Here is a 26,103-nt window from a genome sequence, read left to right as displayed (position 1 = left end):
GATAAGGAAAATTGATCGTTCACTCTGAAATGGCCATGTCAGATACCAGGCCGGGATGCAGGAGGCCAGGGCTGGCACTCCTGCGCGTTCGCGATGCCCTCTGCTGGGATCCCAGCAAACACCCGACGGGTGCCTCGGGCTGCGCGTCCCTTGCGATGGTGGCAGCGCGGCGTTGGGGAATTCTGCAGCAGCCGGGAGGGCTGAGCAGGATACAAAATATCATGTAAAATATAAGAATTCAGAGTATAAAATCCCACTGAGGTTTCTAATGACATAAGGGTTGGGTTTATGTACATATTTCTCCAATTTTTTTTTCTGCTGTGGAATAAAAAGCTTTTAAATACTCTGACGTAACTTGGGAGAGAGAAACTGTTTCTGTGCTTCCTTACTCTATAGAAATACAGAGACATATATTAAGAAATTCAAAATTTTTCAAAGCGAGTAGTCAGTGTCAAAGATAGAACATTTGGAAGTTTTGTTTAGTTTTAGTTATCATTATTTATATTTTACCTGGTTCTTTCTTGTCATGGTACTGGTGGATCCCAATATCTTCATCTATACAAGTGAATGTAAATACATTTAATTATGGATGGGACACTGGAAACAAAGCACAACTTAGCAAGCAAAGTTCAGCATCTCAATTTTGCTAGCTGGAGCAGGGCATTAAGTGTTAAAATACAAGTGACAATGGAAAAACTGCAGCGTATAATCTACATGCCAGTAAGACTTCCGTGAACCAGCAAGCATGGGCTGAAGGAGAATGTGACTGGTCCCTACATTTATCTGGAGCTGTCATTTCCTTCACATATACTCTGATTCTCTTCCAGCTGCCTACATGCAAAAGTACTTTTACTGCCTTCCTACATAGCATCTTTTGTGTTCTTTCACAAGGAAAGGTAAGGATCATGGTGAAAAGTGTACCTTAGAATAACTTAAATTGTTTTCTCATGACTGACACAGCTGAGCTAAAGACAACAGGATTTTTTTAAGATTCATGAACCCATAAAGCTGCCTTTTCAAAGGATCCAATGTTCTTAATCTATAGGTATTATTGCCTACCTGGTTCCCATGGCAAAGAAATTTGGATGTTTCAAGTACATTGGGACTGCAAGTCACACCAGCTAGTTCCTGATGTGGCTGACTGCTAAATACTTAGGTGTGCCACGGCAAGCTCCACCAAGCGGATCTAAGTATGGCTTTAAGTAGCATTGTCTTAAAATAATTAGTTTGACACTGCATCTGTCTCCTTCTAAACTCAGACAGGGATATACCATGGGGAGAAATTCCTTACATGGAGGAATGTAGGAAGGCACTGCAATGGCAGGCAGCTTTTAAAACAAGACAGCAGTCCTCCCTTCTACCTCAGAATTTTAGGTTTGTAGGCAATGAATAAACACACAGAGAAGAAGCAAGATGGTCAAAGGCAGAAAATAGGCACAGTACCCCCACAGGACACCTTTAATTACAATAAATCACAACTATATGTTTACATAAGCCATCAGACTTTGCTATGAAATATAGCTTTTGGATTTTTTATATTATTAATCTTACAGAACAGTTCTCGCACAAAGATGGGATACCAAGACATACTGATTCAGTATTTGAATAGTAACATTCAACTGAATATTCATTCATATGATTTTTTAGCAATAGCAAGGCAAGATGAATGAAGGTAATTTCTACATGGCTAGTAATTAGTCATGCGTCTCCTGAAATAATCAATTAATAAGATAAACATATCCTTGTACGTATAAAATTCAAGTAATCATGCGAAATACCCAGAACATGCAGTAATTTTTTATTTTCATGCTAAGTACAAATCACAATGCCTCTGCAAATCACTTGACTATTGATCTTCATTCATCCAAACTAGTCATTAAACTGAAGCTTACAGTCAAGTAGGGCATACCTTCCTAAACAGGAAAATGCATCCAATTAAATAAAATCTTAACATCTTTCACTTGAAAGGATGTTGCAGTTCTATGATGAGATAAGCAAAGAAGCTGACCAAGTTAAAACATTGTACTGCTGCCTAATTTTCTTTCTTCTAAGTATAAAATCCACTTCATTTGGATATTCAGAATTTTATACCAGTATAATATTAATGAACAAGCTTTTCTGTTTCATGTTGGTAACAGGTAACAGCTCACCTCTAATATGTAAGTTAGTCTTCAAAGACCACAGGAACATCTCAGTCAGGCAGAAAGACATCTGGTAGCAGATGGAGCCTTAGCTCTATAAAAAGAAGGAAAGAAGCTGCATGAGCAAATTAATTACCCTCTATCACCAGTGAAACTTCAAGTATTTTGGAAAATAAATGCTAGCACCAATGATATTTTGTTATACATAAGTTGTAGTTTTCAATCGCAATAAAATGAATGACGCATGAGAAAAAATAGGGTAAGAAATACCACTGCTGGTGTGGTACTGTACTTGAACTTTTTTTCATTTTTGAAGCAGACTGTTTCCATTAGTGCCATCTAGATAATGAGCCAATTACAAGATGATTGCAGAATTCCTATCATATAGAGTATCAGATGTTTACGTCAAGAGTGCTATGATGAAAAACATGCACAAGAATCTCTGGTGGCATCAAGGAAGCTATCATAGTCCCAACAGAGCTATGAGACCTTGAGGTATTACCAGTCAAGCTAATATGTATGTTTTGATGCACTGCCTAATCCACTGAAATAGCACCAAGTGGAAATAGCATTTTCTTTACACTGATCCCCAAATGTACAAAAAGTCTTGCTGACTTACTAAATCCCATAGTTCTATCAGAAAAAAAAGCAAAAAATAAAAGCTCACAACACATGTCTAGTAAATGGAATATACTTTCATCTAGGGCGAGAATGAGTTTTGGAAAAAAAATGCAAGGAGATTAGTAGCATGGTGGTCTGTTGAACATAGGAACCATTTTTGGTATAAATATGGATGAGGGCAGCCCCTCATTTTCCATGTGGACTACAGTAAAAGGAGATTGTACATTATAATTTTCTTATTTGTTTTCTCTTTTTTTCCTTTCTTACTTTAGCAAGTGAAACAAAACTTGCATTCCCCAAGGCCCATAGATCCTAGATTAGAGTCTCTCACTAACAGGAAGTCATTGAATTGAGCGAACTTCTACAAATCCTATCATGGGTTGACTGAGAAAAAAAAAAAAAGCCTTTGATTGGCAGATGATCTGTTCAGCTGGAGAGAAGGCACATCTGCCCAGAAGACAAGGAAAGACTAGGAGACTTTGGCACGACAAATAGTCTTGTATGTAGGCTCCATGGGTCCTTCTAGTTGTGTCCTCCTATTGAATATAAAGCTATCCTTCAAATATAATGAGTTTTGAATATATTGAATATAAAGCTATGCCTTCCAAACTGACAAATCGGAGAAGACTTTCAAGTCCTTATTTTTTCACTGAGTGTCAGAAACATGGAGGGAACTCTTCAAAAAACACAAGGAAGCTTTCAAATGAGCACTAAAAACTCAGTCCCCAAGACACATACTTTTAAAAAATTTGCCCTCAAAAATGAAAAAAAAAGTTTGTAAGAAAATGCTAAAATTCCCAAGACTTCTAAAGAACTGCATTTCAGTTCTGCACTGAATAACCTAGATGAAGCAAAATTCTCCATGTACCTGAAGAGAGATTTTGTCAATTATTCTAATCCTGAATTTAGCTTTTTACTTCTCCCTTTCTTTGGACTCTGAGAACTCACAAACCAGCTGATTATTTGAATGCTGGTTACTGTTGTGCCAGTGAGAACAGACACCTGCCCAAAAAATATTGGTCCAGTATACCAATACTCTAATCTGAAATACCTTCTGATTAGTAATAATCTAAAGGAGAAACAAAAAGAAAAAAAAGAGAGAGAGAAAACGATTCTGTAACAAAATACAGCATTGTAAAGTCTGAATATTTTGCTCAGAGGAATTATTCTTTCTTGTTCCTTTTGAAGGAATACAGGCCAACTTTCAGAATTATGCAACTACATCTCACCATTTACCACATCATTATATTCCAGCACAATGGGGATGAAAATGATGACGGCAAACGGATCTTTCTGTATTTGTAAAGTGCCTCTCAGAATCGACAATGTTCCTTTAACTACATCAGCTTGGCCCTGCTATTGCAAAGAGGTATGAAAAAATACAAAAATTCCTCACGTTGAGCATTAAGGACTCCATTGCCCCCTTCTTTAAAATTGTGTAGAATTTGGGAAAAATGGGATAAAATAACTCTATTGTTAAGGTAAAACTGGAATTCAATCTAATAACTGATTCTTTTTTCTGGCTCATGCAACACTGACTGTCTGCTTTCACAATATCTCCACAAACAATAGGCAGGCATGTTCTGGTGGTTGCAAAAGCTTATTGCCAAATGGAGATGTTCTGCAATGGTTACCCTGCTCCGGGATCTGTGGTAGGAGTGCTTTGTTTAAAAAAAAATGCTCAGTTTAGTAAATCTTTGTTTAACTACTGATAAAGAAAACAACCATCTGGCCACTTCCTAACACCAACAAATGCTGAAATTCATATCTAGGGTCCACTCCGACACCTTCAATTTAGCTGCTGTCACACACAATAGTTAGGAACTATGCACTGTATGAGTGATCCGGGGCACTGATATTGTATTTCTACTCTTTCCATACAGTTACCTGGGAGAGTGGGGTGCTTGTGAAAGGCAACGCACAGCTCCCGAGGTGAGTGCATCCCAAGAACATGGACCTCTGAAAATGTGTTATGAGCAACCTTGAGTTAGAGAATAGGAAATGCTGACTACAACAGACTATCTGAACTTTGTAGCCTACGTGCCAGAGGCACGGCTCAGTGTCACAACACTATCCTGAGTTCCCCTCTAAGAGCAAATCCTGTAACTGCCAGACTACAGGACGTTTGATGACCATCTGCCTATTACATTGACGGTGGGCCAATGTGCTCCCAGAAATCCAGCCTTCCTAGTGAAAGAGCAATACACAAGGGGGATTCCCTCCAAAATATCTTTGTAGTTTGGGACGCACTCGTAGGAGCAGAAACAAGGTAAAATACAAAGCTAGTCAGAAAGCAGGTACCTCTATGCCACAGCAAAGTTACAAAGCTACTGCAATAAGATGTGTACACATACTAGGTGAGGTGCTTCAGATGCGGGTTTGGGCAGATGTTAGAGGACAAAATGCCCAAATAAAAGGAAATGCTGCATAATCCATTTTCACTACTCACATTGGCAAAAATACTATGCTGGCAATTATTTTGTAAGAATTGGCACAGATCACTCTTTTGTTTTCTCCTACTCCAGATTGCTTTCTTGTTCTACAGGTCTAATATTTTTTCAGGTAATGGCCACAATGGACTCTAATTCAGAAAAATGTTTATTTTTTCATTTGACATCAGAGTCATTACACAATAGCTCTCCTAGCTATAGATTCCAGAACAGACTACCCTCAGTCTTAGTTCTGCCTCCCTTCCTCCACCCCTCCAAAGCTAATATCCTATCTTTGGCATCGCTATGGGCTATTCCCAATGTCTGATTTGTAACTCGGACACCAAATGTTCAACAATCAAGGTAAGTCATCAAGTCATCCTAAAACTTATTCTCTTTTCTGTGATATAATATTTGGAGCAGAAATCATTGTCTGCTTTTTCTTCCTCTTCATGACCAATTTCTCCTTCACCAAGGAGAGTAACTCCCTGCAGCACAGACATGATTCACAAACGTAGTATTTGAGTCTGTAAGATAAAGTTTAGATCGCACTATGTGCATTAGATCAGTAGCTCCTTGCTCTACGCTTTGATACAACAATTTCTTTGTCTAAAGTATGTAAAATAAAATCATAAATATACTATCTTCTACATTTTTAGCTACATCAACTTAGAATTTACAGTAATTACTCATTTAAAAAGAGACCTGTAAAAACTTTTCTCAGTCATGTGTCCAGAGATAATAATTGCAAAATATTCTCCCAATCTTACAGGATAGGCTTCCACTTTTTACAGTTGTATAGAGCCATAGCCTGTTTGATATATGATGAACACACGCAGAAATAAAGTAAGTAAAATCATGAGAATTTGTAAAACTTCAGTTTGTATTTTGGCAGTAAACAGCAACAATCCAGATTATTCCTTCAATCTACAATTCATTCCACTAAAAGTCAGTAGCACAGCAATTAAAGGAAACTGCTAAATTTATATATGTATATTAATAGTTTCAATTTGGTTTCGGTTTCTTAAGAAAATGAGGCTTATGTTTGTGAGTCAGTTTAATCTTTTAAATTTTTTAATCCATTGATCAAGTTAATCTAATCTTCTGATTTATTTTCTCAGAAAAGAAATTATCAAAAATACGTAATTCCTGCAAATGCTGTGCTAATCTGCAGGTGGGCACAAGGGAAGATTGTCTTAGTACCACAACTGAGGGAGACATAGGGATAGCTCAGGCCCTTTTCTTAGTGAAATCTGTAGATCTAGCCCAGTCGGAGCATATTATCTCTATGCAAGCTGGAAGATCTAAAAAGGGGGTATAGCCTATGGAAGACAGTGGTGGCATGGTGGCCATGACTGCTGCAAACATGGGGAAGAACTGGACAGTCCTGCAGTGGATGGGAGAAAGGGGGCAGATGTGGGGACTGTGAAGAGCACACATTGTATACATTGGCTATACCACTACCGCATAAAAGACAAGGACAAAGCACATGTCAGCTGGGCAAGGAAGATCACTGGAAATTCTGTAGTTCTGTTGCTTGGTGAAAGAATTGCCATACAGACATTGCCAAATGTACTTGCTCCTCATGAATGGATACAAGAGAGTAAGCAGGCTACTTGTCATCTGTGACACTGGCCCAAATGGTGAGAGCAAATCATGCAAATAGGTATGTGTGAATAGTTTCTTGCTCCTGTGTAGCAATCTAGTGACTACAGGAATCTGATCAGGTTTTAAGGCCTTGGCTCAATGAGTCCATTGGTAAGATCAGCTCTAAATTTTTAGCCACAACACTTAAATTTCACAAATGTTTTGATTTAAGACATTGTAGAAACAGCAGAGAATGGCATAATTTTAATTTAGTTAGAAGCTAAACGGGTGTAAAGATGGCATTCTGGTCTACCTTCCCATTGTGCAATCCTTTCCTTGGATTGCATGGGTTAGCAATTCTATCACCTATGCAGAAAATAAGCTACTCTTACTTCATTCTTAAATGTTTGATTCATTTAATTGTGGAAATTGAACTTAATTTTCTGATAAGTAAAGGTTCTAGTCTTCATCTTTCACTTTGCACTGGCAAAGTCTGAGATGCGCGTATTGTAAACAGAAGCTCTGCAGTGCATGATAAATGCCAGCCAGTGTCAAAGTCCCATTTACAGTAAGACTGTGGTTAACCACAACAGTGAATGCTGTTCTATCATTCAAGACCAGATCAAAAATGCGGTGGCTACATAAAGGAAAACACTGACCTGATAAAATTTGGATCAAATGGATTTGTAATTCTTCTGTAATGGCAACTGCATGCTGGCAGTCCCCATCCTTTCTGCCCAGTTGGCACCCATGACTGCTGGCCCACTGGTATCTCATCAACCCCCCTCTGTTCCCTGACGCTTCTGCTTCCAGATCATCACTGCAGTATGCCACCTTCCCCTTTGTAAGCAGGCTTGGGCTTGTCTTCTTTTTCTTTTTCTTCCCTTTTTCTTTGACGCTTGTTGAACTCAGACACCTCCTCACCTGCAGCGACTTTTTCTGAGCCTAGGTCAGCCGCTCCTCAGAACGACTAGTCCTGTGACTGAAACTCCCTGCCTGAGATCTTTGCTATCTTTAGTAGCACAGTGGGCTTTATTCTTATCTTTATTTACTTCTCCTTTAAATCCCTTTTCCACTGAGAAAAGAAGTGTAGATTTTGTAGTATAAATGAAAATGAGGTCCCCTGTCCATAAGACCAACTTATGATTTTAAGAAGTAGAAATACAGGCATGCTTTTATAAATCTACTCAGTGCATAATAATTCATATGATAATACTGGTTTAAGAATATTTTCAGCTAACACAAATAACAAGTTGTTCAATTATCATAAATCTGAAGTTCTAGGCTACTATTTACTGTTGCTTCTTTCTCTTCAATGCTACTTTCTTTCTCTTCAGACTTCGATGACTCAAAATATTTTTGCCAAACACCTGAATGAAGGAAATTCTTTTCCTTATTCTAACTTCCCCAATCTAAATAGGAAAACTATTTTGTAGATTGGTGAACAACACACAAGAGCACTCTTATTGAAATACAGTGAAGCTTCTATTGTAAGGAAGGCCTAAATATGGCTTGCAGAATAATCATTGAAAGGAAATACATTATCTGATAACTCAAGAATTCTGGCATGAAAATTATACATTGTAAATTTATTCCCATACACTGTAAAGTTGTACCATGCTCCATTGAATTAATTTTTGTGGGGTTTATTTTATTGTGTTTTGAGTCTGAAAATAATCCTCGTTTTTTGCAGTGACAGTTATATTTACTGAATTTTTATACTTCAAGATATTTACATATTTAACTGTAAAATACATATATAGCTCCTTAAGAACATTAAGACTGACACATACTAAGAACACTGAAGTTCTATAAATGCTGTAAAACAGAAAAAACATTTTATCTCCAGTTGATATCAATTAAGGTTACTTCTTGCGCAGTTATCTTGGGCTTAATGCATTTATACTCAACTATTTTAACTGCATTCAAAATGTTGAGGCCCTGATCTTGCAACTGGTTCTGCAGAGACGGTCTCCTTTACCACCATGGCAAAGCTCGTAGTTGGATCTTGTCATTAAACAGGAACCATAAAAATCTGAGCTCTAAACTAAAACTCAATCTACTAGACAGAGGGTGCTGAAGTTCAAGGACGTGCAGAAATACTACAGGAAATCTCTATGGGGGTAGCTTGTTGCCACCTAAGTTGCTTGTTCATGTGTCAAAACAAAGCACAATTTTTGCTGAGTTGTCACCCAAGCAGATGATCAGAAACTAAATTCTTGCCTACTGCCCAAACCATACTACTGTCTGTTCTACCCGTCCCCTGTGTAGTACTGGTACACTCTTTTGAATGACAGCTATTGATTAACTGAACAGATAATAAGATTAACAACAGTGAAGCAGAATTAATTTGAGGGAGGTAATGCCATTTGTCAAGAAGATACTTAGTTTATGTATCAGCCACACCTCTGACAACATTAACGAAGCTAGGAATCATTCTCCAATTGATACTGCAGGCAAGTATTACAATCTATAACAACTCTCTGACAGAGTGGGTGTGAAAAGTTAAGAAGGTCACAGAAAATAGATATAATTGACCCAGGTTTTTACTTCACAGAGTGAAAAGTTCATATACACATTTTGATAAAGACCCTGAAGGCCTTTATATAAACCAGATAGTAGATAAGTGATCCAAACTACAGATATCCAGTGCTGACACATGACATAAGGTAATTACAGAAGTACTAAATGTCAAACTGTTTTACGCTATTCTTTTAGATAGTGATTGTTGTTGTAAATAAACCAATTTTTCAATACTAAAGGTCAGTAGGTCATAAAATTTCATAACAGTGATTTACTGTCAATCAAAAGATAAGATAACAAAATATCTCTTTTTTTAAGTGAAGCAGAAGTGGACATCAAAAGGTGAAAGGACCTGCAAATTATTCAAGCACAGGAAAAGTCCTTGCTCCATTGCCCTACCATTGTTGCAACTCCTGTTTGCAAGGAAAGAGGTTTATATAAGCAGGTCTTAAACTGAGAACACTAGTTCACACTGGAAATTAATTATGTAAATGTGTGGGTTTACAGAAGTACTATTGACAGCAACAGATCTGAATAGTTTCTCTCCACTTACACTTCTATGCATAGGCAATTTATAATTCATCAACTGGCCTTGCAGCATGGGCTGCTACTATTAAACAGTGATCAGAACAACAGTTAAATCCAGAGCAATGAGTTAACCATAATTCAATCTGAATTTTAACTATATTTGCACCTAAACAAATAAGATTCTTCTGTATTTTTACGCAGTATTTCAGATTTAGCTATTAACCTACTACCCAGGTCTGTAAGGATATCAGTTAATTTTTTTAAGTGCAGCACTGAAAATACAGCGTGAACATCTACTTAGTTTTCCTTTTGTTTATGTCCTGTACCAACAAATTTCTCACTGTACAGAACTGTACAGCTCTTGCCTTTAACATATTATACTATGCATGTTAACTGAGTACTTGTTTAAACAATTTTCAAAAGCACATTGGCAAACACGTTGATATGATTTACAAATCTTGCAAATTTGCAAGCTGTCTTTAAAAACAGAAGTCTATTTCCAAGTACATTCTATGAGCTGAATAAATTTGCTAGAGCAAGTAAATTGATTATTTTTAGATATACAACATCTTTAAATATATTTTTTTGTATTCTTTTTCAGAATGTTTTGCCATTGAAGTAATTTTCAGTAGCTTCTTTACGCTGACCTATTTTCTTCTGGTTTGTTTTGATGCAGGCAATAAATTAGGCAAGCAATAAATTAAGCTTCACTAATATTTGAAAATCACCTTTGAATAGCCATTTGCAAGGCTCATTGAGCTTCTTGTTTGTGAGCATTTATTTTTAAATGTTTTCTTCTGCTATACTTGAATTCCAGTTAATCCAGTGAGACTTGTATCTTGCTTTCTTCCATGTAATACTAAAAAAAAACTACAATGCCTGTGTGTCAGACTTCCTTTTAAGAAAGATTTGATTGCAAACACAAACAAAAAGCTTTTCTTCTTTTGTACTCCTTTATGATCTTCAAACAGGTTTCTATGAAAAGGACTAATATTTTTTTCAATTTTAAGCCATACTCACCTTCGCAGTTAGGAAAGACAAAAAATGAAAATTTCATGTTACAATAATTAATTCCTGATTGTAATGCTACAGTATAGTTTATGTTATGTTCTAATTACACAGATATGCATTAGGGAAAATAACTTTGAAGAAAAAAATGCATTTGTTTAAACATTTTCATAATCACATTTGAAACTGTTCAGCGGTGGTGTCATTTATAAAACAAAATGTACACAGATTTTAATATTGAGCTACAAACTTCTTTACTACTCTTAGGAGAGCCATGGGAGTAAAATATTTGATCTATAAGTACAGCTAGTTTCAGAAATCTACCTTATTAAAAAATGCAAACAGAATAGGTCCAGTCCACAGTATGAGACAAACAGCAAGTTGGGGGAGTGCGGGGTGGGGGGAGACACAGAGAAAGAGAGGAGAAAGATCAAGCCAAAACTGAGCATTTTTTACAACAAAAAAAAATTATTTAAGCAACCCAGTTACCAAAACCAAAAGAAACATTTCCTGCCAAACAGAATTAACTTGAGATGCTCTGTTAATTCACCAGTTTACTCATGACATGAGCTTGCCTTTTTAAGCATTCATGTTTCTGGCAGTGATGCTGATCTGAATGTGGCTGAAAGGGTTGCGGTCATTCTGAATTTGCTGATGAAGAAGCCAAGGTAATCCTGCTTTTTGTCCAGGTTGCCAGACTGCTGTCTGCAAGATGGACGGCCACGTGACAGTGTTCAGCTACCACAGTGGCTAAGTGCTGCCCAAGAACATATGCATAAAAGAAAAATTTGATGAGCTGAATCTCTTTCAGTTGACTATGTAGGGGACCCAAATTGACTATGGTACTAATACAAGCACTTCAAGGGCTGAAAGCTCAGTCCAGCTTCATTCTACCTATTATGTGAGCAGAGTAAGACAAGCTGTCAGTAAAACACCTGCAGTTGCCTCTGACCAGTACTTAAAACACTTTTGGTCTCAAACCTGTCCTACAACAGAAAGACAATAGATTTAGTAACTGCCACCACCATCCCTATAAATTTGAGTGTCCATAGTAAAGGATACTGCAAGAGATCACATAGATAACAGATATCATCCAACACTTCTTAAGGTAGACTTTCCTCTTCCTGATAATACCATCACCCCTGGATGAAAATTGTTAGGTGCCACTTTATGATTGGCTTTGTCTGCCTCAAAAAGCGGAAAATTACAGTATCTTTATTTGATATGCTCAGTATTGACACTGATATAGAGGTAATTTCATTCACCAATCCCAGTTTCATGTCTTGAAAGACTATATGCAATTGCTCTAATTTCTGGTTGGCATAGGCTAGTAGTCCTTCTTAATTTCTGTAAAATAATGCACCAGTAGAATTTGCACATTTCATGTTTTATAATCTTCTTTAAGCGTAAAACGGACTTTTAGTCAACTCTTAATACTTCAGAAACAACCAGCTAGCTTGCAGCATCTTCCCAATGTGTAGTTGAATTATGGAGAGAAATGTGAATTGGTTCTCCATAGAAATGACCATTTATTGTTCTAGATAATACTGGTGATGTACTGTCTGGCCTCAGGCTTCCTGTCTTACTTATCCAGCTGTATATTGAGTTTGTTCTCCTAGTGCACAGATTTGAAGGAGGCAAGATTGACATAACCAAAATATGTGTATCCTTACTATCTTCAGTCATGCCTTAGCACATCCAGTATATTTGATCATCTATCTTTTCTTTTCATGACAATGCTTATTAGCTCTACTCCCATCATGAACTGATGGATTTACAGTACTTGTAATACAAAGCAGCTCTTGGTAATATAAGAAATGTTTACTGAAGGAATCAACCCTCCAAAATCTGTTAAAATTATAAAGTATAATACCAGAAGGAGTAATTAGCTTACTAAAGTATAAGATGAGGCAGACTCCGTTTTCATTTAACCAGTCATTGTTACCTGTCTGGTTCTAATTTTAAAATACCAGTTGTGAACTCAACCAGTGATGTACAACGGCTACTCAAATATGCCACCAGCAGAAAAATCCATCTAGCTAACCATAAAAAAGTTTGTAATTTAAAATTGGATCCTTTTATCATTCAGCTCTGAGGAAAAACTACTACTGGGTTGATTGGCCCGAGCTCCTAGTGAGCAGTGTGTACACTAATATTTTGTTCCAAATTACAGTACTATTATAATTTGTAGAAGAATAGTACCAAACACTTACCTCATTAGGGCTAAAGTTTGCTGGGCATTGTATAAACTGTTATATTACAGAATTCCTTAGTATCTTGTTACATTGTTGTCATAGGTCTAATCTAAATATCTCTTTCAAAACCTATGAACAACTACTTTCAAAACAACACATGACATAATCTTCAATGCCTAATATCTTCAAAGTACTCACATGCTACCACTCATTCTGTGCATTCGAAGCTCCAAATTTTATACAGAAAGAACAAGATGTTCAGAATATCCAATTATTCTGTTGTTTGATATGCTTAAGAAAGACATTTTACTTTTTCCTAGATTCTACTCCCAAATTAGAAAAAAATGGATTTGAGACTGAACTACACAGTCCAGGTGCTAAAGAAAAAAATGTATACCTTTTAACAGATAAAAGAAACATAAATAAGTACCATATAATCTCTTGGAAGGATTAGAATCAAATTAGTTATATAAGAATGCATGTCAGCGTCACAAAGCACACTCACTGATGTTGAAACTATATATTATTTAAATATATATGCAAATACTAAATTCCCAAGTTGTTAGGGAGTATGATATTAGGGAGATTCACCAATTTTAATTCTGCATGTTCTTCCAATGGAAACACTGCCTTTTGAGAAGAAGGGCCCTTACAATCTCAGAAAATATACTTAAGTGATGTATACATAAATTTGGAGACAGCAGTACCAGCAGCCCTTGAGACAAGTATGGTACTATGAACATATCAACATATACACGTGCAATAAAAATGTGGACACTTATGTCTGAAGGGACATTTTGCTACCCTTTTTGTTTAAGGCTTAGGAGGCTATATGGCTTCTTAAGAAGCTCCTGAAGCAGATTTTTATCCCTCCCCTTTCCGAGCTCAGTGCCAGTTCCTTCAGCTGTCAATCAACATTTTACTAGAGAAGGTCTTTGGAAGTTTTTGCAGCTTTCAAAAACAGTTGGATATCAGAATCTGAAAATTCATGCAAAGATGTACCAACTACTTCAGGAGGAGCATTTTCAGAATCACCATCTCCATGGGCTGGCTTTGACAAAGATTTGCAGGTGGCAGATTTCTTTGCTGAGCACATAACTGAGATGTACTGCTTTGTAGTATGCACCACTTTTGAAATTTAATGACTTTTATTCGATCAGTCTTACAAACTGATTCCATAACAGCAGAAATTTCTCTTCGAAATCTTCCTCTTTCTGTTCTCCTTCACTCACCTTGCACCGATGTCCTGGGTCAGAAGCACAGACTTTAAAATGGTATTCCTGGGATAAATGGCTATAAAACCTGTTCTCTACCCTGCTGCCTGCATATTCTTACAGCAAAGACATAGCATTTTTAAGTTTGCTACTGAATGAAGAGTCATGATGATTCTAGAGAAAAAAACCAACTTTATTTTACTGAAAGTTTTATTTTTAAATCTTTACTAGCAACGGCAGAAATTTACAAACTGCATCTATTTTACTATTCTTGCTGCAAATACATGCAGTGGAGTTTTAATGAATGAATCTATTTCTAAAAGAGGCACTAATATTCTAAGTGAGTGCTAGAAAGTACAGATGCTCATTTCTGTCATTAATTAGGTAAGAGACCAGCCCATTTTTCACTTGCATGTGGTCCATGTATATTTTCTTTTGTTTTTACATTAACAATTATGAAATGTAATAATTTTGCTGCTTTGAGTCATTCCACCCTCTCTGAATCACCTTTAGTTATCTGCATTTTAATCCTCTGAACTCCAAGAATAGTACTCCACAAAGTAATGCAAATTAAAGAAGAGATTGGGTAATTCTAGGAAACATAACATGATTCTTCATTAAATCTACAAATACTTAAAGTTAAGTAAATTGGGTTTCAAGAAAAGACAGCTCCTTGGTGCAGAAGCACCCTCTAATGGCTGGCTACTGCCTGCTCTGAATAACAACTGGAAAAGCAGTTTAACAGCTTCCCTAAAAAAGGAAGGGAAACTGCTAAGATACAAGAGAAATAAAAATGTGGATATCCACACACTCACATATTCACGTTTCACACACGTACTTTCTTGCATATCCTTAACAAACAAAAAAGAGCAACATAAATCTCATGAACTTTTAAAATTAGAGCCTTTCCTTTAAAAAAAAAATTTCTTAATTTAGCAGATTAAATAGCTTTTTATGTTTGCCCAGGTTTCAACCACTCTTCAAAATTTTAAGACAAACAGAAACTGACTTTCCTATCTTATCTCAATTAACTTTTGCAAAAGAAAACTAGTCCAAGAAGGCTTTAAGAAAAAAGCTATACTAAGTGCAAGTCATACAATAATTTAGGCTGGAAGGAACTCGGAAGTCATTGGGTCCAACCCTCTGCTCAGAGCTGGCCAGCTCTGAAGTTAGATCCCAATGGTGGAATTATACTTTCTTTTAGTGCTAAAGCTGTAGTAAAGAATGGGAAATGTAAACCATTTCTGCTGCCTAAAAATATGCCTTAATATCTTTTTTTTTCCTTCTACTCTATAGCTTTGCAGATTTTTTTTTTTCTGAAACTACACAAAACTTGCTCATATAACTGCATTATTTTACCTCCACACTAGAATCTGTATTTAGCATACAGTCCTTTATTATTAACTGTTAAGTGTAATATCTCAGTGTTCATACAAAGCGAGTGGCAGATAGAGCAGTTAATAACATAGAAGTAATGAGGCTAACCGACCAACTTGCTTCTCAACATCACTTTTCAAATCTCTTTGGGCTAAATTTTCAGCCAGTGTGTGGGGAATTAGCCATAGAAATCCCATTAACGTTAATGAATGTTCCATGGTTAACTCCCCATGCTCTGTGCTGAAGATTTACTCCTATATCTCTAAAATAAATATGTGCAGATGCCAAAATTCCTTTTATAGAGCCTGAAGAAATTAAGGACTCTATTCTCAAATAATTGACTTATGCACATGTATCTTTTTCCCCCATGGATCATCTCCTACATATTAGAATGGGTGTAATGTCTGTATAATTCTCATTGAAAAGATTATCCAAAGTGCATGTTTACTGCAAAGAGGCTGAGTTTAGTTGACTGTATATTTTACAAAAATAATACATATATTGAGTCAGATTTGTCTCATAGTTAATCACATGATGCACAGGTTGAACAGTATTCAGTACCGTTAAGAACTGCATGTATTTGTACTTACATTTCTGAAGAAAAGACAGTATTTAGGAAAGTCATTAGTCTGAAAGAATTGGAAAGTATCCTATATCACTACAGAAAGGCAAAATACAACTAGGGTAATATAAGCCTCTGCAAGCAGTGGCTGAGTCACTGTTTAAAGATGGTGGAGGATGTTTGTTACATCAACTAGGAAAATATGAAGCTGGGAAGGGCTTCCAGGATCAAAACAGAAGCTGCCCTCTGTTTTTGAAAAGTACGGGGGGGGCATATTTCCATCATCTTTTCAACTCCCACTTGCAAGAATATACCCCTGCTATTTTTACAATTTTAATTTAGAAGCCTACTTGCCTAGATGAGCACATCATTTCAAGCTCCATGGAGGCTTAAAAAAAAGTGCCAAAACAACTTCTTTGCCAAAGATATGCTCTGCTTTGGCAAAGCACTAAAATTCATGTTTATAAATTTTTGGCTTCACTGCTATTAAAGTGCATGCATAAGTGCTTTATTTATCTGAGGGCTGCAACTGCCCATAAAGACATAAAATAGTGTTGACCTTTTACTATACTGAGACTCTCTCAGGCTTCTGATGCATTTCAGAGACATCTCAATCCATTAAGCCAATGAACTGCTTCAAGCCATATTCACTTGCTAGAATTTGGGAAATAAGTGTTCAGTAACACTCTCTTCATACATGAAGATTTACCTTACCTTCCTTAAAATTACTGTTCTTGGAGATCAGACTGGAGTAAGCCATGTATAATACCCAACTGTCTGCATCATCCCTAGAAATAGTTTATTAGAGTGTTAGCATTATAACCTCAAAGAAGACAATCTACTTCCTCCCTGAATAGAGAACCAAAAAATCATTTACACAGAGTCTGTGCAAAGTGTTTTATCTGAAAATAATATACCAGCTAAATGAAGATAGAGGAAACCCCCTGAAATTATGCAGTGAAATCGTATTTGAGAAAATTCACTCAGAAAAACCACAATCCTTCTGGTTATACCTGGAGCTGAAGATGGTGCATTTAGACAGAACTTCTTTTAGCTTATGTGTAGACTCTTAACATCATTTCTAGATCAAAGATTAAATGTACAGTCCTACTAAGAACATCAAACTATGTGACTATAAACCAATCCTCTTTCAATAGCAACACATTTAGACAGATTCCCTCTTTCCGTTGAAAGGTCTTTCATACAAGTCTTTCATAGGCAAGATAAAAAAGGGAATTTTCCTGGTAGCATTCTTCACAAAAATGCTTTCAGCTAGAACTGGGGAATCTGGAATGAGGTAAGGCCAGGCTGGTGGGGGTGGGGAGAAGAATCAGTCATGTAAACAGGTTTTACATTGCATTTATTACAAACTCCCCTTATTTTCACTTGCTTCTTTGGAAATTAGCACAACCATGACTGGATTAATTCTCTGTGGGTTTCCCTCTGTACTATTATTGAGCAGTCATGGGAAAACTCAGCCAAATGAGTATGGCTCTAGTGAAGCCATACATCTAGGAGGAAGGGCAATCACCAGAACACAGGGTTTGTCTAAAAAAAGACATTCAAACAGACAGGGCACTTAAGCTGACCTCCCCAAAGTGATGTCCTCATACTTTAATTGAGCTGAATTTTTGATGGTTTATGTCACTCTAAATGAAAAGGAATAATTTTATAGAGAATGTTGGTTTTCTGGTTTTACTGACACATTCCTACCTATTCTTCAGGCAGCCTGTCACGTTTCATCCCTCACTGCACTGCTTCACATCTGAGCAGGTCTTGTATCCATACCTGTGTGCCCTCTACAGCTCCAAGACTATGTGGGCTAGCTGAAACCTCTCTCTTTAAAGCGCTGTAATACAACCAGGTCTCTTTTCAGTATGTTGAGAAACACAGACATTACAGCACCCACATCTTTCTACAGCACCTATGGATCACAAGAAAATAAAAGGCAAAGACTTCAGCATGCCTACTGCTGCGTCCAGCATTTCCTTCCCAATGATTCACAGTTGGTGTTCCCTTTCCACTGCTGCGTCCCCCGAGGGGGATGCCATCCTGGTAAGCAGCAGCACTGCTATCCCTTTTTGGTTTGTCCAGTGGTTTTCTGAACAGTCTTCAATACCTCCTGGGGACCTGCCTCAAGACAACATACTCCAGCATCACGACACCCTGCAGAAGTTTATTTGTAGCGACTAAATTGGTGACGTCTGTTCTCCTTTGACCTGCTCCCCTATCGATATGCTTGGCAGTATCAGCTAGAGGGCTTAAGTATATTTGTTCATACTTGATGCTGTCCGCTTGTGGCATCCTGTAAAGCATTCTTTCCCATAAAAATTTTTGTTCGCATAGAGTAATGGGGGAAGGGGAGAGCGGACAGGCACTTTTGTCTTCCCAATACCACTTAAGTATGTTGAGCACTCTATTTATGAAATGTCCCAGTTGCTGCTGCATTTACAGCAGCCTCCTCCCTCAAAGCATTGGAAATTTCCACAACAGTCCCAACAGTTGATTTCTCAATATTCAACTAGTTTGCAACTCACTGGCATCAAGCGAGCGTAATGAGCTTTCAGATGGTAATGGCAAAATGCCTGTTGGAGCTGCCAAGAACTCTCCTATCTATCTGTGGCAGCTCTGGAGTGAGTTCAGAGATGGACAGTGGCCTACCTTATGTTGAATTTTTGCTTCCACCACTGGTCGTCCAAGTTGTGCATCATTACACTGCTTCCCCATATATATAGACTAGATATAAGGAAGAAATTCTTTACAATGAGGGTGGTGAAACACTGGAACAGGTTGCCCAGAGAGGTAGTGGAGGCCCCATCCCTGGCAGCATTCAAGGCCAGGTTGGATGGGGCTCTGAGCAACCTGATCTAGTTAGCGGTGTCCCTGCTCCTGCAGGGGGGTTGGACTAGACGACCTCTAGGGGTCCCTTCCAACCCAAAACATTCTATGATTCTATGATTCTGTATTAGCAACTAGCTGATCTACCCCTAAAGTAGCGTCCCACCAAATAAAGCTGCTTCAGATAAATGTCCTGGGGAAGTAACTACTTAATTAATCTACCCACTCCTTCTCCTTCATTACCTGTATGGCCACAACTTCAAAAGCTTTATGAAATCACGGAGCCAAAACCATCTCTCTACATGACTACACATGCACGCGCACAATCTTATTTGAATTAATGATTATCAAGATCTATGATATATGCTCTGTGCCTTACAGGAGTTCAAAATGGAATGGCAAAATTAATGGACATAGTGAGAGGAACCATATAAGTTTTCCAGCTTCATTCCTAATCCTAAAATTTTTGCATGTATTCCAGGCACCACTGACATATTAAAAAAATGCATAAACATGTAAAAAAGCAATTGATCCACAGCATGGAACTGAGCAGCATAACATTGCACTATAGGATACTCAGCGGTTAAATCACAAAGGTAAGGGAATACAAAATATATTACTCTAGGATACTGAAGTTATAGAGAGGCATTTCATTTGATATAGTTAAGTTGCTCCACATGGAGTAAACAAACTATCCTGGTTCCCCCAAGCACTCTTCATACCTGACAACACCTTTCTATACAGATCCTTAAGGATCAGGAATAGCCCGGGATACTGCAATTCCTGCATCAATACATGGTTTAGGGGTTTTTAAGGTAATTCATTGCAATGAAGTCTCATAGCTGTCCTGGCTTTTGTCCTTTCCAAGGATTTCTTCATGAGATGTGTGATAATTAGTAACCACATTCCTCATTTGTCAGCCTTCTTTCAGGATTGCAAAACACACACCTAAAAAATATTCCATTGCTCGATCACGCTAACACAAGTCATATTAATTAAGAATATGTTTGTGTAATTACATGGGAGAGATGCTTTGCACAGCAGTTAAAGTACATGCAATATCTATAATAAGCAACCCTGTGTGTAAGATATTATTACAGAACAGGGTTCTTGGTCTGAAAGAAAGAAGTAATTTAAAAATTGATGCCAACTCTTTGGCGTTTTCTAGGTCACATAAATTGTTATTAGGACCTGATATATTTAAATAACAAAGCACATGAAATCATATTTTATCTGAGTCAAGAGCAATAATCATTCTATAGCATTTGCTGAATAAAGTCAAACACATTTCTTCCTACAAGTTAATTAAAATTTATCATTTACATACAATCAGATCTGAATGGCTATTGCAAAACTTTTATTTTCTTTTGACCACTTTACCTAAAAGAATAAACATGGATGCAATCAAATTTTCACATCTTAAATTTACAATGATTAGAGCTAACTCTTCCCACAGATCCAACAAACAGAATTGCACACACTCCGTGATAAAGATTTGCAGGCTAAAAAAGCTGTTAGCAGGACAGTCCAACTGTCCTTAGGCGAGCAAGCTCCCCATGTACTGCTTGAAACAGGTAGCAATACATAGCAATAATGTGCATATGCTCAGCAAAGCCATTTTTATATTTTCTTTTAAATTTTAATATCAAAGTATTCCAAAGCTCAATTATGCTTCATTAGTGAAACTGTGACTATCCCACTTAATTATTTTAATATCTCAGGATTAGACAAGGAATGCAGAATTTTGCTAAAGCAGACAACGAAGGAAACACATTGACTGTTCCAAGAAAAAAAAAAAAAAGCCGTATTTCATGTTTTGAGCCAATCAACAATGAGCCACAGATATTGTATTACAGATGATTGCTTTAATCCTAAGGCATTTTAGGGTGTATTTGAAGTAACACAAGGGAAGCTTGTTTTGATATATTCACAATATAAAGCTTCTAGGAGATGGCTCCTAGATTCACACAGTATGAGTTAAGTTCTCACTCCCCCTTTGAAACCAAAAAAGGCAAATACTTGCAAGCAGACTTAAAGTCAAAATAACACAATTTATCACACAGCTCTTGCCTGAAATATCCCTTTTCCTTCTGCATATCACAAAACCAGGACTACAGGCACACGCTCCTTCATCCTGTGTTACAAATCTTCCATTTGCAAATGCTAACTCCCCTGCACACATTTCTCACAAGTTTTTAAACACCGTTTTCACCCTCGTTAACGTCAGAAACCGCACAGAAACACAACTTTACACAATGGCACCACCTAGTGTTTAAAGTACCAATTTTCAATCCTTACCCTGACCTCAACTTCTTTCCTTTCTCTCACAGCTGATGAAAAATATAACTGTTAAAATGAGAGCACATTTTTTCAAATGATACACATTTTCTGCCAGTTTGCATTAGTGTCTTTCATACCCCAAATTACCTACAAGGCAACCTCTGCGAGGGTATTCTTAATTTAGTTACCAGTTGATTTTAATTTCAGAAATGCTTAGGTCCTGATGGATGACCTGTTTTGTGATCAAAGTCAATAACATTGTTTCTACAGCAGGATTTAACTGGTTGGTTAAGTGGAAATCAAGCTACACGTCTACATATTTTAAACCATTATCCAAGAAAGTAAATTTCCTGTAAAAATGTAAGTCTTGAAAAAATGTTTACTTAAAAGATTAAAGGCAGGCATTATCATATTAGACAAATGCGTCACCCAGTGCCCAAGCTTGTCTTTTATTGTTAAGGGTAGGCTGGCAGCCTTGCCATTTAGAAGTGTCAAACCACCTTACTAATTTTACAAGTGTCCTTAAAGTTGTGAATAACTTTGCAAAACTTCATCTGTGTCAGCTGAAATACAAACAAATCTTCACCAGGTTGACTTTTCTCTTCTGGAGGTGGAAACTGAGGTAACTTTGCAGCAAAAATGGTTTAGCTGCTTAAAACTATCAAATTTTTCTTTAAAACAGTTTCAAATTTCGCAGGGTGGATCTTTATCTTTGAAACACACTCTCTACTATACCTATGCTGGACCTTAAAAAAAAAATCTCTGACCTTTGCTCTGAAAAACCACCATGTTGTTCACAATTGCTCAGTAAAAAAAAAAAAAAATACATAAAAAATCAGTTTTAGCAAATAAGGTCCCTGTCTCCCTGTTCTCAATGCTGATTAGGCAGTACCTAACCCTTCCAGCCCCTGCCTAAGGCACTATGCACCATGCTCTTCAGTCTCCTGCATTTCAAATTAAACTTTTATTCCCATCCAGGCTTAGTCCAATGCACAATGGATCCAGGGATTCAGAATAACCTTCCCAATTCGCTTGCTTCAGAAGTTGGAGGCAGAACAAGGACCCCAACCAGAGTTCCCAAGCCCAACAACTACTTTCTCTCCATTACAGCCACAGCTGATCCCAGGTACAGTTCTCATACATACTTATGTATGAGAATGCTTAGTGCTAATGAAAGAAAGCACAGATCTCTATCCCTGAATCTTAGTTTAATTTTATGGTGGTGAAAGCAAACTGAGCTACATTAGAAAGACTTCTTTAACATTTCACCTTCAACATATAGCACAGATATTCTCTGCCCTTCTTGTAAGGCTGAAGGACTGCAGAAATATTCCCATCCCATTAATCTCATCTACTTTTCCCAATCTAAATGGTTACTATTTCTCCTCCATCTCATATGCTCCTCCTCACAAACCTAAGCCTTGCTTCAGATGCAATCCTTCTCTCTATTCTACTCTTCCACCTGCTAAGCAATGCACAAATGCTAAGCATGAATGCTTTAGCAAGCATTCATGTAATTTATTTTCAAAAACCAGTTAGATCTTTTAAATTGCTGGCTATATTCAAGCCACATTTGCTCAATATAAATAAAGGTAAATTTTATCCAAACATAACTACACTTTTTCTCAGATATTTACAAAGGCTTCCACTGCATAATATTTGAGGCCCCAATTTAGTGGTCCCACATCCCCTTGAGTCACCAATATTATGAAAACATCAGTTTTCTAGAACCTTATTGCGCATTCTTTTTGCACACATTCTTTATACACCTTTTGCCAAAACTTTTTAGCGCTTTCAAGGGTGCTCCAGGAGTTCAAGTCAGCGGGTTAAGGGAGGCACGGCAAAGGGGGAAATAGGAGTGCGTTTTACATACGGGGAACACAACGTCATTGCTAATATTACTCTTAAAAGATGATGCTAGGTAGCAATGGGGTTCATTACAGGCATCTCCAAAATTCCAGAATAGATTCCTAATAAAAACAGTTCCATTAGTTGGATACCCTGTCCCCCAACTTGTTCTTTAGATTGCAAAACCTTCTCAGCCTAAAGAATAACATTACCTTGTTCACTATGAGATAGCACAAAACCGATCATCAGCAACTGTGCTGCAACACCCAGATCCCCAGCAGAGAGAGTCCTGAGAACAGACCCTCTTTAAAAAAAGCCAGAGCTGTTGATCTTCCTTCAGTTGTGCTGGTATAACCATTCATAAGGCCATACAAAGAAAAATGCTCAGTTTAAAACCAGTCCAATTCTCTGAACCAGCTCATCAAACAACCCTACAAATAGTTTACCAGCTCAATTATGGTAGTGATGCAAGAACAAAACAAGCTGTGTCAGCTGGCAGGGCTGCCAAAAAGATGCCTCTTAAAACTCCATTCTCAAGAGAGATATAATGTGAACCACTAATATCTGCAAGGTGTTTTCAGTGGGAGACAGTTGGACACAACAGCTCCAAGAGGAGAGGATACCTCAGAAGTTGACTGGAACAGTCCCCCTCCCAGCAGAGCAGAAGTTGAGTGGGCAGCGCTGCCAAGCAAGCCTATCTTCTATTGACTATCTAAAAGCTTTGACTGGGTAGAGATGGTTTACCCCGAGATATCCGTACTTGTTCTTTTCCCCCGCTGTCCATTCCCCTGGCCTGCAATTCCACAGGTGTTGCATAAGAACTTCTAAACAACCACAAGCTAGAGCCAGGCATATTAAGAGAAACCAAAACCAGACTATGCCAGACTATAATCTGGGATGATTCAACTTGTTTTTATAAGCAGCAGAGGCTGGAACAACTAGAGGCATCTCACGGTGAGATGCTCCTCACAAACTGAGCCATGTTTGAACACTTTATTTTCATGTTCTGCCCATTTTTTGTTCTCCACATGGTAGGAAGGGGAAACAACCTTCTGTATGCTAGCTCCTCTGGGAGGCCAAGACAGCAGCAGCACATCAGCAAGCCCCAAAAATCTTGCACTGAGTTACAGGCAGGTAAACAGAAGCTCTTTCTCCTCTGTTTTTCTTTCTGAAGAAAAGGAAGCTGGAGGTGGAGCAATGAAGGTTATCAGTTCAACCGCTGAAGGCAAAGGAGTAAACAAACTGAAGACTGTGACAAACATTTCTCTCCTTCCTAAATAAAATGGGATTATAAGCAATTTGAAAATTTAAATTCACTGCTTGGGCACAGTCTAGAAAAATGAGGTATACTGTGTCCGATGAAAATCAAAAGGCACAAATGAGCACAAGGCCACTGATAACTCCATCTCTGTGGACTGAAAGGCCATAAAGGTGACAAATTCCTAAAAAAGCTGATGATGATGACAAAGGTGATCATGAAGACAGAGATGAAGAATGGTATTTTGACAAGCAGATATACTAAAAGCTGTTCAAGATTGGTCTTGTACAATGAAACCTGGAAGCATGGCAGGGATGACCCAGAAATCCCCGCTAAGATGAAGGCCTTTCACGTGACACTGTCACTACCCAATTCCTAAAGTAAATATGAAACAGCAAAACAACTGAATACATATTCCCGATCAAATTGTCATAGCTGGAGAGAACTGTCAATGATTGCATGCAAAATGCAATTGCATTTGCATGCACATCAGAGCTATGACTCCAGTTCAACACAAACAATCTAATTAGTTCTGAAGAAGTTTTTGAGAAGTAAGTCCTTGCTTGGGTCCTTTATAAGCAGAAAAATCCTGAGTGCAAACCCCCTGATTTTCGCGCAGGTAGAGGAATCCTGTAAATAAATAGCTTTAAAAATATCTTTGTTGCTGTAGAGTGTATCTACCAAATGAACTGGACATCTCTGGACAGCTAACTATTGCAGTACTTAATGGCATTAAATTGTTTATTCTTTATCTACATTGCTTTTGAATGTGGACACTGAAAGATTGAGGGAGAAGACAAAGGACACAATTACTCTATAGTTTAGGGTGCCAATTCTTGAACAGGGCAGACTATCTCAGGGCAGATGCAATTGCTGTCATCCCAGTTGTCCACCTAATTCTCTTTTCTTGGAGATGAAGGGGTTCTCACCCTGTTGCAGGGTGGCTCAGCCACTTGTGAAATGAGTATTTCACATTTCTGAACTGATGCAAGGTACAGCTCAGTGCCAATGGTACGCTAGCACCAATTTCAGTCTTCCTTAATTTGCCAACCTGTAATTTGTGGAGCTGCTACATAAGCAACTGAATTGTCCCCGAAGCAGAGGCAGAGCAATAACCAGAACAATCATCCCAAGGTAAACTGTCCTGGATGGTGAATCAGATCCCTGAGGCATCTCATGCCCCTGTGAGCCCCAGTTTAGAAGTAGCAGCACTTGGCACTCTGTCTGGTTGATTAATACATACTCCTACCTTAAGGGGAGCCTGAAGATATTGCTAAGAGTTTGATGAGTCCATCATGCTGATTGCTTAATGCAGATGGTTTTCCAAGTAGATTGACATAGCAAATATGAAGTAAATAGGCAAAATTTCCTTACATCTAGAAAGGGAATTTGACAAAACAAGCTGCTGCTTAAAAAAAAATAAAGCATGCTAAGCTGTTGTGTGGCCTAGCAGTGTTAATTTGTACCTAATTGGTACAACTGCTACTTGGTATCATATAGAAAGAAGGCATTACTGCTGTATTCCACCACTCACTTTCACTCAAAGAGTGTGACGCACATGGAAGTCCTGACAACAGGAGGCCCAGCCCAACTCAAAGGATACATGGTGACAAAAAGTTTAAGAAAGGAGAACCAAACAGTGGTGCTGAGGCATGTGATCTGCAACTATCTTCAAGGTATTCACAGAAGGAAAG

The 26,103-nt window shown here is 37.7% G+C and overlaps 2 protein-coding genes across 2 annotated transcripts in view; one reads left to right on the top strand and one right to left on the bottom strand.

Moving 5' to 3' along the window:
* The window catches only part of LOC104129380 (WD repeat containing planar cell polarity effector), a 107,223-nt gene extending 103,044 nt beyond the window's left edge, over window positions 1–4,179 (bottom strand). Inside the window, 4 exon segments of the mRNA XM_035895310.1 lie at window positions 511–555; window positions 2,151–2,228; window positions 3,992–4,055; window positions 4,159–4,179. Of these exon segments, the coding sequence (XP_035751203.1) occupies window positions 511–555; window positions 2,151–2,228; window positions 3,992–4,055; window positions 4,159–4,179 (208 nt within the window).
* A 1,318-nt stretch (window positions 4,180–5,497) lies between these two features.
* The window catches only part of LOC118451636 (malate dehydrogenase, cytoplasmic-like), a 58,491-nt gene continuing 37,885 nt past the window's right edge, over window positions 5,498–26,103 (top strand). Inside the window, exon 1 of the mRNA XM_035895218.1 lies at window positions 5,498–5,554. Coding sequence (XP_035751111.1) covers window positions 5,498–5,554 — 57 coding nt within the window. The remainder of the gene's footprint in view (window positions 5,555–26,103) is intronic.

This window comes from Egretta garzetta, unplaced genomic scaffold (genome assembly GCF_000687185.1).
Source record: "Egretta garzetta isolate BGI_Z169 unplaced genomic scaffold, ASM68718v1 scaffold360, whole genome shotgun sequence".
Classification (NCBI taxonomy): Eukaryota; Metazoa; Chordata; class Aves; order Pelecaniformes; family Ardeidae; genus Egretta; species Egretta garzetta.
The sequence above is the reverse complement of the archived record's forward strand: the minus strand, read 5'-3'. Positions and strand labels throughout refer to the sequence as shown.